Raw genomic sequence first — 13,678 nt, forward strand, 5'->3', positions numbered from 1 at the left:
AAACACCTCCCGCTCCAGCCACAGCTCGTAGGAGTAGTGGAAGTCCTCGGGCAGCTCCAGGCGCTGGCCCAGCACGCTCTGCAGGCAGTTGTCCACCGGCGCGAACTCCGAGTCCTGCGGCTTGTCGTACCTGCGGCTGTTGAAGGCCTCGATGTTGGCCCTCAGCGTGCACTCCTCAGCCTGGAAATCCCACGGCCTGGCGTCGATGTCTGCGGGGCAGGAGGAACAACACGCAAATAGTGTGGGAAACAGCGCTCTGATAGGGTTGGAGCAAAAGAAAGGCTGCAGGTTTCATGTGAATTAACCAGAGTCACTCTAATTATTATTATTATTATTATTCCTAACCAAATCCCATTATGTGTGCATTTTCATTTAAGATATCCCATAAGAATATAATGACTCCTGCATTAAGGACTATTTAAGATAGTCCATAAAAATGTAATTATTCTTGCTTTAAGGACTCTCTATAATTATAATATTATTTTTTCACAAATACCCCACCACTTTTACTGAAAACCTCCACTGACCACTGAAGCAGGGATGAAGATTTAAAACATTTAAAACCTGGTGAGCTTATTATGAGCTCCTAACCACAAATATTTTAAAATTTGGGCAAATGTATCTATGAATGATATTGAAAAGCTGCAATAACCATGACATTATGTCATATTATATTAACTTACAATATGAAAAGAATCCTGGTATTTTCAAAGCTGGCTTTCACCAGCTCTAAATCTGATGGTGCAGAACAGTTTTATGAAACTTCTGGAAGAAATGCCCAGTTGTGACAGGAATTTTAGAGGTTTTGGGCCAAAGCAAAGTGAAGCTTGCAAAGGCACGGGCAGAGGGACAGGGCAGCACTCACCGTTGCCGTAGGCCCAGTCGTCGTTCATGCGGTGCCGCACCTTCTGGTAGATGGCAGACATGGTCTTCATGTTGCTCTTCCTCCACTGGCGCCCCAGGTACTTGGTCTGGATCTTCAGCAGCTTGAGCACGTAGAGCTGCATCATGGCCTGCTTCACCTTCAGAGCCCGCTTCAGGATCGGGGCTGATTTGAACACCACCAGCATCTGCCAGGGAAGCAACACCCATCAGTGCAGGGTGCTCAGGGAGCCACACAAGCAAACATCTGGGCTGATGTGGGCACCAACACCTGGGGAGCCACACAAACATCTGGGCTGATGTGGGCACCAACACCTGGGAGCCACACAAACAAACATCTGGGCTGATGTGGGCACCAACACCTGGGAGCCACACAAACATCTGGGCTGATGTGGGCACCAACACCTGGGCCTTGTACACCACAAACCCCCCAGGAGGGAGAACAGGAGCGTTCAGCACAACCAACACTCTCTGCACAGGGCTTGAGGGCCACAGAAATAATGCTATTTGCAGGAGAAAAGGTATTTCTGTATTCAAGGCTCAATCTGTGAAAGAAAAACGGGAAGATGAGGAAGAGCAGGAGCTCCAGCACTTCCACAAGGAACCCTGAGCACAAGGCCAGGCTGAACCTGCTGTGTAGAGCCAGGGAGATGCTCCAGGTGAAGCACTGGAGGGTCGCAGGGGGAGGGGACACCCCCTTACCATTGTCCTCGAGTGTTTCCACTTGGTCAGCTTGTTGAGGATCCTCAGCAAGTTAATGCAGGAGAACAAATTCCTCCAGCAGAACTGGTTGTTGTCTCCAGCCTCCTGCAAGGGGAGAAGTGCAACCCTGACCACAGCGCTCATCAGCACCACCACGGAGATGTCCTCAGGCAGAAATCTTTATTGTCTGCACAAGTCTTATTTCTGAGGGAGGACGAGCAGCAGAGCTTCCTCCTCAGTTTGGTTTTCCCCAGAATCTGCTGATGATAACCCTTCTGAAACATTCCAATTTTAATCTGCTTTTAATTTAGAGTAGGAGCTAATCATGGGATAATTATTCCATCATGGGAAATATATTTCGTGGTAGATTTGTATTCTTTGTTTACAGCCAGAGAGCAAATTTCAGCCTGGTGATCACCACTGCTTTTGGTAATTATATCAATTAATTCGTGCTTAGGGCAGACATTTCCAGTAAAAGGAAATCACAGATCAGCACAGGATGACAAATAGCAACGTCTGTATCAAGAGGATGAGACCTTTCTGTAACAAAACCCCCTCCAGCTTAAGTGCAGCTGAGACATTGTTTTAAATATAAGGTAACTGTAAACACCCCCAGCTCCAGCTTGTGGAAATACTGCCCGTGGCGCTTGGAGATTTAATTCCACCTCTGCAGTAACTTGCTCCATGTTTGAACAGCTCCAATGTCCCACAAAAATCCTGTTTGGGGATTAGTGCACAACAAGGGCTGCTGAATTTATAAACCACTCACAGCCAGCTACAGCTTTCTTAACTCGGGGCAAAACCCCAACCCATTCCACCCTCGGGAGGGGTTTGAAAGCAGATTTACCCAAGAAAATCCCACCAGCACAAGCCCTTGGCTTTTAAAGGCAAGTGCCAGCCAGAATCAAGGAATCCCTGAGGCTGGAAAAGCCCTCCAAGGCCACCGAGTCCATCTGTGCCTGATTCCCACCTTGTCCCCAGCCCAGAGCCCTGCGCGCCACCTCCAGGGATTCCTTGCACACCTCCAGGGATGGGAGCTCCAAACCTCCCTGGGCAGCCCCTGCCAAGGCCCGAGAGGCAGCCAAGGGTGGGATGTCACCAGAATGTCACCAGGATGTCACTGAGGTGCTCGTGAATGCTGTCTGGTGCTTTGGGGGTCCCAAACTGCAGTGCCCCTGCACTGTCACATTGTACCCAGGCCTAACCTGCTCCCTCTGCACAAAGTAATTTCCCCAAAGATCCCAGTGGAATCAGGCAGTGTCCATTTCTTGGGCTGATGGATTTGTTTGTCACCAGTCTGGTGTTGTCTCTACAGGTTCAAGGAGGGAGGGTCTTTCCCTCAGATTTATGGGAGGAGGGAACAGGCCAAACAGGCTTTAGTACCCCTTCTAAGGGGTGGGTTAAGCCCTTTGCAGACCCCTCTGGAGTGACAGGAGAGGGGACATGGGGACTGGCCGGGATTTTGAATCCCCCACCACCTCAGCCACTCCTGATTTACACCAGGTGGGGACAGCAGTTCCCCCAGAGGCCCCACCTTGGGAGACAGCAGAGCTGGACTCATCCTGGCTCTCCTTGGGATAACCAAACACACATCACCGTGCTCAACCCACTGAGAGCAGAATCATCTGTGACATCCTCTGAGAAATGTGTTACGCTGGGGTGTTGAAATCACTCATCAGAGTGACAAAAATAGCTAAAACAACACATGAAGTGCTGGCTGAAAAAATATAAATACGTGCACAAACGTATGCCTCGAGTAGCAGGGTGTGTCTGATTCCTATTAAATCCTTACTTCCATGGGTATCCTCCCAAAGATGAACCCTCGTGGTAAAACTCAAGTTGGTTTCTGCACATTTTCTGATTAAATTGCTCTCTCTCGAGGATAACATCCATGTTTGCTGGAGGAAAGCGAAAGGTGCTGCCCTTGAACGTGACAGCTCTCAAACTGTCCAGACCCTACTGGGAGTGTTTTCCCTAAAAACGCTCAGTTGTCTCCTACAGCCTTAAGGCTGATTGTGAGGATTGCACAGCCCATGAAACCCTCCCTGAAGTGTCACTAGATGTCCCCATCGGTCCAGGATACGGTGGAGTCTGGCAGGCCTGGATGGGGACACCCAGCCTTCAGCAGCCTGTGGACGGGGGAAAATCTCTCTCTGTGATGATTTTGACTTTTGCACACCTAAGGAAAGCAACACAGGCCTCAGATTGCAGCAGCAACCATGAGATCATCCCTGCCCAGAGTGGATTTGCTCAGGATCCTTCTCAATGAATTCCCTGGCCATTATTTCCTGTTAACCCCAAAGCTTTCCCCTGTGCTAAGTCCAACCTCCTCTGTAGTTAATTATTGTAATTGTGAACCTGCCAGCATTATTGTCCCATCTGTGGTCTATGTGTTTGCCCAGCCCATCCTCTGGCCAGTCTCTGGAATACTTAAGGCTCCTCTCCATGGGGAATTTGGTTCATTCCTTCAACTGGTATCTCACAGCACAGGAGTGCTCAGAGCAACTGAAACCTGGGAGGCAACAGCCTCTGGGTAAACTCTCTTTCAAAGCACAAGAATCTTGTCTGGTCAGAACAAGAGGAAACAGCTTTAATCTGTGCCAGGGGAGGCTCAGGTTGGACATCAGGAAGAATTCCCCATGGAAAGGGAGGCCAGGCCTTCGTAGGGGCTGCCCATGGAGGTTTGGAGCTCCCATCCCTGGAGGTGTCCAAGGAATCCCTGGAGGTGGCACTCGGGGCTCTGGGCTGGGGACAAGGCGGTGTTTGGTCAAAGATTGCACTTGATGATCTTGGAGGTCTTTTCCAACCACAACGATCTTGGGATTCTGTGATTCTGTTCGGTCAAAGGGAAATCCCTAAACCCAGCTATTTTTATGGGGTGCCCAACACCAGCAGTGCCTCTTCCCCACTTCCTCACAGCTGGCAGTGATTCAGAATAGTGATGGGAGGGATTTTCAAGCCTGGAGGGGAAAGAAAAGTCTAATTTTGGAAAGGCTGGGGGCTACAGAAAAAGAAGACAGAGCACAGAAAACCCAAATCCTTCCTCATGCCGTCACAAAGAGCAATCCTGGCCACAAAACCCTTTCTGTGGTCCTTACCAGACTTTCTGCTGTGAGCTCAGGCAAGTCACAGACTGTGCAATGTGGATAATCCAGGACAGAGATGCTGCAGAAAACAGGAAAGAAGGGGCTCGTTAGCCAAATGTCACCAAATGTCACCGTTCGGCTGGACGTGACATACACACGTGATCAGGGTCTGAGAAGAAGAAAGTTTTTTATTCTGCGTGTTCTCTAGCTTGTATACTCCTAACAAAGTGTGATCTTAAGTAATTAACTACATCACAATAACTTATTCTATTCATTGGTGCAAAGCAATTAACATCAATATTACTAGCAAAAGTTTTACAGAAATTTCATAAGGCACCTATGCACATCTACTTATGCACGTAGCCAAGCTTACAAAAATTTTCATGTATCTTTTCTAATCTGTTTCCATGCTGACAGCCTTGTCTTCTTCTTTGCTATGGATACACTCAAAAATCATCAATTGTTATTTGTTCTATTAACTCAGCTTTGCTTGCAGGCCAGCTGTCAAGCCCTTCTATACTACCAATTAACACGAGAGAAATTTTTAAGGTGATCTGTATGATCACGCCCAGGAATCTGTAACATTTTTTCTGCTCTGTGCCTGGAAATGCAACAAGTGATTTGGGTGGGGAACAATCCCATCCCCAGCACGTGGAGCAGCCTTGCTGATGGCACAGACAGCACCCAAAAGGGAACCCAGCCTCAGCACTGCCTCAGCCTCCAGATTAATGGAGCACGTCGATGCCTCCTGGCTCCAAAGCTCCATCCTGAGTCCATTAATAAGGACTCGAAGGGTTTGGATCCATTAAGACAGGACAGATGAGTTGTTAATATGCGTATTTAAAAAGGGGGAAAAAGTAAACAAAATAGATCTGAGGTTCACAGGGAGGCATCTGGTTGGCAGCAAGAAAATTCGTGGTGATGAATACTTAGAGTATCGTGTTTTTCAAAGGCTTCCAGGCCTGTGGAATTTGTAAAAGTAGTCAGTGAAATACAGCCAGAACTGGAATTTACACCTCCCTGGCTCAGAGTATCCAGCTGCACATCCCACCTCATTTACAGGTGCGTTTCCTGCCTGTGAAACCAGAGAACCCATCCCAGAGCAGAGGAGGGAGCTCAGTGCTCCTAGGGATACGTTTCTTCCTCATTTAAAAAACACAGGACCAAAAGTGGAAATATTTACAGCAGCAGGATCAACATATTACTTCCTATTTTTCTATGTGTGCCTCCTCACACAGACACAACCATACCGTGCAGGAGACAGCCCAGCCTACACACGCAGCTGAAGAGCCACAAAAAGAGCATCAAAAAGGAAGGAAAAGGATCTTTTTATCATCCCAACGCCCCTGTGGAGCTCCTCTCCAAACAGAGAAATCCTGCCCTGGTGAGCTGGGAAGGATCTGTGCTGTCTCAGGTCTCTGATCCATGGTGGTCCAGCCAGTGCCCTGCTCAATGGGGCTGGTGCCTCTCTCAGATCAGCAGTAAAGGGCAGTGAGAGCTATGGAAAACCTGAAGGAGCCAGGAAAGCTGAATTACAGCTACGAAAAGTGGGAAAGACCTGGAAGAGCCTATCCCATCTGGCCTTGATGAAGCTGTGGCCCAGAGATGCTCGGTGGCACTGGATGACTCCTCAGGAGTCCACGTGAAGATGAAAATGACTTTATTTTAAAGATTAAGCCTATTTTTTGAGATTGGAAACCCAGCATCCAGTCATCCTCATCATGCCAAAGGGATGTGCTCCCTCCACATATTCCTGTAGTGGACAGGACACCCCAAACCCCAGGACATCAGGGGGGGACAAAGCACAAAGCCTTCCTGCCCCATCACCTGTCCGTCCCCCAGCAGGGGCTGTACCTGTTTTTGGCAGTGATGTAAGACATGATGTTCTGGTTGAAGAATTTCAGGATCAGGGGGATGCAGTTGGCGAACACCAGGTGTTGGGACACGTACTCAAACTGGGGGAGAGAAGGGAAACGGGTCAGTGTTGGCTGGGACAGCTGGGAGCACCACCTGGGAATGGAAACCTCTCCCCAGCCAAAAGCAGAGCACTTGGTTTGCCCCAGACACCTCCCAGACCATTCTGTCCCTGGAGTTTGCTGTGTAAGGTCTGTGTCATGCACAGCAGCTGGAAAATTCCATTTGCCACAGAGAGGACACGCACACTTCACAGCAGTGCTCTGGGAATAGCTGCACCTCATGGCTTTTCAAAATTACATCTGGCAAAGCAGTGTGTGGGGAAGAGGGAAGGGGTTGTAGCTATTACATGAGAAAATACAATAAATCCTATTCCTCTCACACACCAATCCCAGTTCCCTCAGAAATTTTGACTGAAACAATATCCCTATTTTCCTACTTGCTTTTAATTCCTCTCCCCCTCAAAGCAGTAAATGGTCTTCAAGGTCCCTTCCAACCCAAGCCACTCTACAGTTCAACAATACAACAAATCTCTCCCGTCCTCTAAAGATACAAACTGCAGCAAAAGCCAGTCCTATCCCATCCTGCCCTCCCCATGCCTCTCCATCCAGATCTCCAGTTGGAGAGGGAAGGAACAGTTTGTTCTCATCTCAGCCTGGTGCCAGCTGTCAGCATTGGCACACCGCAGATGACACAACACCGCAGATGACACAGCACTGGGAAGTGCTGGTGAGTAACGGACCCCTCCAACCCAAACCATTCTGTGCTTCAGTGGCTCCTTCATTTCAGACCTGCTGGAGTTCTCATGGAGCTCCCTGAGACCACCTTTGTCACAGAAAGAACAAAATCACCCTGATCAGGCACAAAGGAAAGCAGAATCAGGGGGATTCAGGAAACCCTGCAGCTTTCTCCAGGCTCAGCAGCAGGCTGCAGTGGCCCTCCTGCCTGGGGGGAAGAAAGGAGAGGAGCTGCTTTGAAGTGAGAAAAATTAACGAAGGGATGTGTGGGGAGGGGGAGCAGAACAAATGTAGGATTGTAAAAAATGTGGGAGTTGGTTTCATTTTACCCAATCCAGTACGTGGATTTATATTTATCCTCAGTTAAATATCAGTGGGTTTTGTAACGCAGAGGGATTTGTAGCCTGCTGAAAGCTTTAACAGAAAAAATTAGAAAACATTAATTGTTTGACTTGCAGAATGAGTGGAGAACTGGGCCACAGCTCATATTAGTCCTTGGGTTTTTTTAACCAAGGAAAGCCCAGGAGTGGGTGCAGTTTGATTGCTGCCATGCAGATGGAACAAAAACCACATTGGGAACAAAAATTAGATTGCAACTGTGACCCAGATCTCCTCCTCTGTTGAAACTGGAGCCCCAAGAACCCGATCCTGCCAAAACCAGATTAGGTGACCTCGTGAGGTCCTTCCCAGCACTATTTCTGGGCACTGCAGATGACAGAGCAAAAGAGAGTCTTGCCTAATCCCCTTCCTCTTCCCCCTTCTGCCAGGGAGGCTGGTGCTATTTCCTAAATTTAACCTGAATGGATATTCCCAGAAGCCTAAAAGCTCCTGCCACGCGAGAAGGAAAGGTGTTGTCAAAGCACAGCGGGGTTATCCCAACCTGAGCAACCCTGAACAAATCCTGGGGCTATGGAAATGTGATTACAGCTCCTCATGGAAACTCTTCCAGGAGAGGGTTTATCAGCATCTTCAGGCCCAACTGGGCAATGGCCATCCCTTCCTCTAGGCCCACCTGGTAGATGTGGTTCAGCTTGAAGTGCTTGAGGAGCAGCAGCAGCAGCGCCGAGATGCTCTTGACGATGATCTCCTTGTGCCTGTTCACGTCGATGCCCAGCTTCATGCTCTGCAGGACGGTGATGCTGCGTGCAGGGAAAACAGCTCCTGGCTGTGGCAGCAGGGAGCCCAAGGGACCCTGGAGTTCTCCTTCATCTGGATGAGCTCTACAAAACCAAGAGCCTTCTCCCCACCACGGGACTCCCATCTCCACCCATCCCACCTGGTGATGTCAAAATGCGTTCAAAAAGGGTGGCTTGTCCTCCATCAGGAATCCTGGTGGAGCAGTAGGAAGGACACCTCCTGTATGCTGACAAATCTTTGTGATTTGGGTCAGTTAGCAGGATTTTGTAATTTGTGACACTTAGCCTGGAGTGGCTGCACTCAAATCATGGCAGCATCGCTTCCTTGGCTTTCACAGCTCTGCCCTGGTGCTAACTGCAATTCACAGCTACCCACACAGATACCCCAAATGTGGAGCCCCAAAAACCTATTGGCTCTCGTGCTCGGTCCAAGGCTTGGTGGCCACCTGGTGAGGGACTTACGGCATCTCTTCAGGCAACACGTCTGCCAGGATGTTGATGGAGTCAGTCTTGGCCTTGGAGGTGGGTGCAGCAGCCAGGAGGATCTTCAGCAAAGCGATCTGCAGGAGAGGGCAGGTGTGGGGAATGGTCCAGGAAAGGGAATTCCTTCCTCCTGCTTCACTTGCCAGAACTGGACAACTCCAAGCCAACTCTACGGGGTTTCACCAGACCATACTCAGCCTCTGACACACAGGACAAGTGTGGAGAGGCAACAGCTCTGTTTGATCCTAAACCTAAGGCATCACATGTGCCTGAGCTCTGCTAGGGAGGGTAAAACAGCACTGGGAACATCTGCAGTTTAAATGCACTTAAATCTCTGTCTCTCCCTGCAGAGCCCACGTTACCCAACCAGCATCTCAGAATCCTCTGAATCCTCCTCTTGGACTGAACATTCCTCCCAACTCTGCTCAGGATTCCCACCAAAATCTGACAGTCCAGGTCCTGACACCCTCCCATGCTGAGCTCTGCAGCTCCTGGACTGGCACCATTCCCTGCTCCAGAGCTCTTCCTTCCTTTTAAGGAACGGGGGCTTACCATGTACTGGGGGAGATTGTACAGCATTGCTCGATACAACACCTCACAAGGGGTTTCTTGCACTTCCTCTTCCCCCTAGGGCAGAGAAACATTAAAAACAAGGGAAAATGAAGCAAAAATAAGCATGGATTTACGTGACACCCTGGAAGCCTCCCATCTTCTCTCTGGTGATGGGGTGAAGCAACTTCCTTCTTACCAGAGACATGGGGCACTTCTCCAGCTCCTCCTCGTTCTTGATCTGGACATCCGAGATGGAAACGTACTTGTGCTGGCAAAACACACAGACAGAGGCAGAGCAGTGTCACAGCTGAGGGAGGAAACACGGCCAGAGATGGTCACAGCAATCCCCCAGTGAGGTGTGCAGCTCCCAGCAGAGCCACGGGCAGCTCACCCCTGAAGCCCCTCACACCTCCTGCCTTGGGTTACTTCCACCTGCTCCCTCTGGGAGCTCTCTGTAAGGAATTAGAGGGACAATCACCTCCAAAAGACAGCCCAGACCCTGGGCTCAGGGTCAGGTGGCCTCTGGAGGGGTCTCATTCCCCACAGAGCACTGCAGGAGCTGAAGCTGGCTGGGCTTCCCTCTGGGAGCAGCACCAGTTTGGGAATGCATGTCCAAACCCAGCTCTGAAAGTCTGTCACCTTCAAAACACATGACAGACATTCGCCAGGAAACAGGAATGCTGCACCTTGGATAAAGGGAAAGTTGAAATGCTGGAGAGGCTACTTGAGAACTCAGTTTTTAATTTTTTGCCTCAATTCTTGCAAGGAGCTCCAAAGGCTTTTCCTGTGGCACCCAACTTTTTACTCCCTGCAGTAGCAGTGTCTCAGGGAGGGTGGCCAGGAGGATCCACATGGTGGATATCCCATGCCATGCACGGAGCCACCACCTCACCTGCTTCAGGGTCTTCACACTTTCATGGATCGGCCGCGGGAGCCCTATCAGAGTCTCAGTGTCCCTGGGGGAGAGGAAAGAAGGTCAGTACTGGGAAGGACATCCATGCTCAAACATTTCCATGTCCTAACAGGTAAAAGAGGGAGCCTGGAGTCTGCTGAATGCATCCCAGGTGGGTCAGGAATTGGGAGAGGTGCTGGCCCGAGCTGCTGCCCTCCCACCTCCTCCCCATCCTGCCTGCACGAGGCAGGAGAGACATCGGGGTGGAGAACTGGGGTGAAATCAGACTGAATCAGAATTTGGGTGACATCAGATGACATCACAAATAGGGTGGAGCCAGTCTGAGCCCAGCACTGCCCCTAAAAACGAATGTACCCTGCTGTCCCAGGATGACTCTGCACGCCCAGCTTGATTTATTCACCAAATGGGTAATTTGCTGTGGATACCAAACTGTCTCAGATGCCTTTCACATCAAACCAGCTCCTGGCTTGGGCCAGCGGTCACTTATTCTGGGCTAGGTCTGATTTTTAATAGAAAGAGGTGCCTGGGCACCAGTGTCTCCAGGAACATGCTTTTTCTAGCACTGCTTTCATTGCTGCAGCTCTGGCAAAGCCAGCACTGCCTCATGCTGAGCGCACCTCGGGCTGGGAAAACCTGGGCTCTGTGCTTAACCCCCACTGATGGAGGCTGCAGGGCCGATTTTGTGGATGAAACACTCACTGTCCCAGCGTGAACCCGATGAATTTGTTCCTGCTTGCTTCCAGGAAGTGCTCGATGTCTTTCTGTCTGATGGAGCAGCGGAGAGACGAAAACAAGGAGAAGGTTGGAAAACAGCCACGTACAAGATCACAGCCTCAGATGGATTTCTAGAGATCTCAACAGCAGTGGGCAAAACCTTTCATTTGCCCTCACTGGCTGGGGACAACATGAACCTAAACCATTTGTATTTGCTGTGCAACTCCACGGGAACATGCGAGTAAATGGAGAGGAGTTTTCTGCAACCAGCACCTTTGTATCCACCTCCCGTGCTCCTCACGCCACCTCCAAGGAGCATCTGCTGGCTCTGAGAGAACAAATGTTGTCTCCCCGGTCTGTCACAGCACACGCTGCTCCCACAGCAAGCTGACATCTTGTCCACCTTGGGCATCTTTCATGGGAACTGCTGGGCAGCTCTGCTCTACAAGCAGGACATGAGCTGTGAGCCAAGGCTCTCCTGGACAGAAAGGAATCCAGCTGGATCTCCAGCCAGCAGCCAAGGAAAGCAGCAGCCATTGGATTTCAAAGCTGAGAGTGTTAAGTGACGTGGAGCACCGCAGCACCACCATGGAGATCCATGTGGGAAACCAGTTCCTGCTGTGTTTCTGCTAGGAATGCTCTGGACAGACTGCCTTAACCCTGTCACTGCTCCTATCTCAAAAATATCTATTTGCTCCTGTGTTTTAAAGATACTGGATTAAATCCAGGCTTGGGATAAACAGCAAAAAAACCCTCACATGGATCAGAGGGAAAGGGGCAGAGGTTTCACCCTCTTTTCCTGACATTCCCTCATTTCATGTGGGGATAGCTGCCTTGGGAAGGAAAGGCACCAACTCCTTCATCCTTAGATGTTTTTCTCTGCCACTAAAAAAGGCTTCACCTGGCAACACAGGGTCCTACTCACCCAACAAGGTGTCATTAACCAGCTCCCAGGATGATTAGTCAAGGGCTTTGTGCTACCAAAATCCACTGGGACCTGGCTGGGAAAGCTGACCCTGCTCCCACAGTGCCCAGCACAGCCTCCATCCCAGTACAGCCTGGGATATCCAAACTGGATCACCACTATTGGACAATAAGTTGGTTTGCCCATTTATTGGCTTGGGCTGGCTTTAGCTGAGCTCTCCCCCAGAATTTACACACCACACGTGGCGAGTGGCCAATCCAGAAAGGACCGACAAAAAAGAGAAGAGGAGTCACTCCAGTTCAACCTGCCAGAGGCCAAAAAACTTCCCAAAAAACTGCAGTGAACTCCAGGACAGGTGGGCGTGGGGAGGAGGCGGTGACACCGGGTGGCTTTACCTGACTTTGGGGGCCCAGGGCAGCCCCTTGGGGAAGGAGACCCTCTCGATGGGCAGGCGCTGGGCCGGCACGGCGGCGACGAGCGCGTCCCGCTCCACCAGCTCCAGCTCGCCCTCCATCCCGCCCTCCACATCGTCGTTCTCCTCTTCATCGACCCCTCCCTCGTCGCTCTTGAAGGGATCTCTCTCGTTGTAGATATCCAAACTGTCCTGCTTCATCAGGGGCTGCAGCAGAAGGGGAAGGAAACACTCAAGTCACTTCAAGGATTTTATTTTCCTCTCAGGGGCTGGCACCAGATCTCTCCGTTCTAAAGGGATCACGCTCTCAGATGTTCCTCAGGTAAGGATTTCCCTCCTAGCTCTTGCCACCAAAGCCTGCAGAAGAATAATTCCTTCTGTACCTCTAACCTTGCTGCTCTAGGAGGTGCGACCCCGTTTTCCGCCTTAACTTTTGGGGTTTCCATCTGACACCTCTTCCTTAGCAAAAGGAATTTCCATGCTCAGAACACAACACAGCAACTCCAAGAGCAGAGCTAAAAAAAGAACTTGCTGTGAGCAGTTTGCTCCCTGGTGCTTATCAGCCCTTTGCCATAAGGTCAGGATGTCCTCTGGCTTCCTCTGGATCAAACACCCCATGGGGCTGATTTGTTGCAGTTGAAATTGGTGGATGAAAAACTGGACATGCTCCGAGCACGTGTACTGAGAGCCCAAAATCCCCCCAGCATGGGCAGCAGGGGAGGGGGGGATCCTGTCCCTGTGCTCAGGTGAGACCCCACCTGCAGAGCTGGCCCAGCCCTGGGGACACAGCAGCAGCACCTGGAGCTGCTGCAGAGCCCAGAGGAACCCATGGAGCTGCTCCAGGGCTGGAGCCAGGGCCTCGGGCAGGGCCTGCAGGGGCTCCAGGAGAGCTGCAGAGGGACTGGGGCCAAGGCCTGCAGGGACAGCACCCAGGGAATGGCTCCCACTGCCAGAGGGCAGGCATGGATGGGATCTTGGCAATGAGGAATTCCTGGCTGGGCTGGGATTGCCAGAGCAGCTGGGGCTGCCCCTGCATCCCTGGCAGTGCCCAAGGCCAGCTTGGCTGGAGCTGTGAGAAACCCGATCTAATGGAAGGTGTCATTTGGAACTGGATGCTCCTTAAGGTCCCTTCCAACCCCAACAATTCCGTGAGCCTAGAACTGGCAAACACAGCAGCACCTGGAGGGGGGAAAGGGAACCACAACCACGAGCACTCCGGGCT

General features: G+C 50.7%; 1 protein-coding gene across 1 annotated transcript in view; it reads right to left on the minus strand.

Moving 5' to 3' along the window:
* The window catches only part of STRIP2 (striatin interacting protein 2), a 23,395-nt gene that overhangs the window by 6,076 nt on the left and 3,641 nt on the right, over positions 1–13,678 (minus strand). Inside the window, 13 exon segments of the mRNA XM_031061900.1 lie at positions 7–209; positions 866–1,070; positions 1,585–1,689; positions 4,683–4,749; positions 6,525–6,625; positions 8,334–8,460; positions 8,920–9,017; positions 9,493–9,567; positions 9,689–9,760; positions 10,385–10,448; positions 11,105–11,170; positions 12,440–12,663; positions 12,840–12,915. Coding sequence (XP_030917760.1) covers positions 7–209; positions 866–1,070; positions 1,585–1,689; positions 4,683–4,749; positions 6,525–6,625; positions 8,334–8,460; positions 8,920–9,017; positions 9,493–9,567; positions 9,689–9,760; positions 10,385–10,448; positions 11,105–11,170; positions 12,440–12,663; positions 12,840–12,915 — 1,483 coding nt within the window.

The sequence above is a fragment of the Geospiza fortis genome, unplaced genomic scaffold, assembly GCF_000277835.1.
Source record: "Geospiza fortis unplaced genomic scaffold, GeoFor_1.0 scaffold61, whole genome shotgun sequence".
NCBI classification, from domain to species: Eukaryota; Metazoa; Chordata; class Aves; order Passeriformes; family Thraupidae; genus Geospiza; species Geospiza fortis.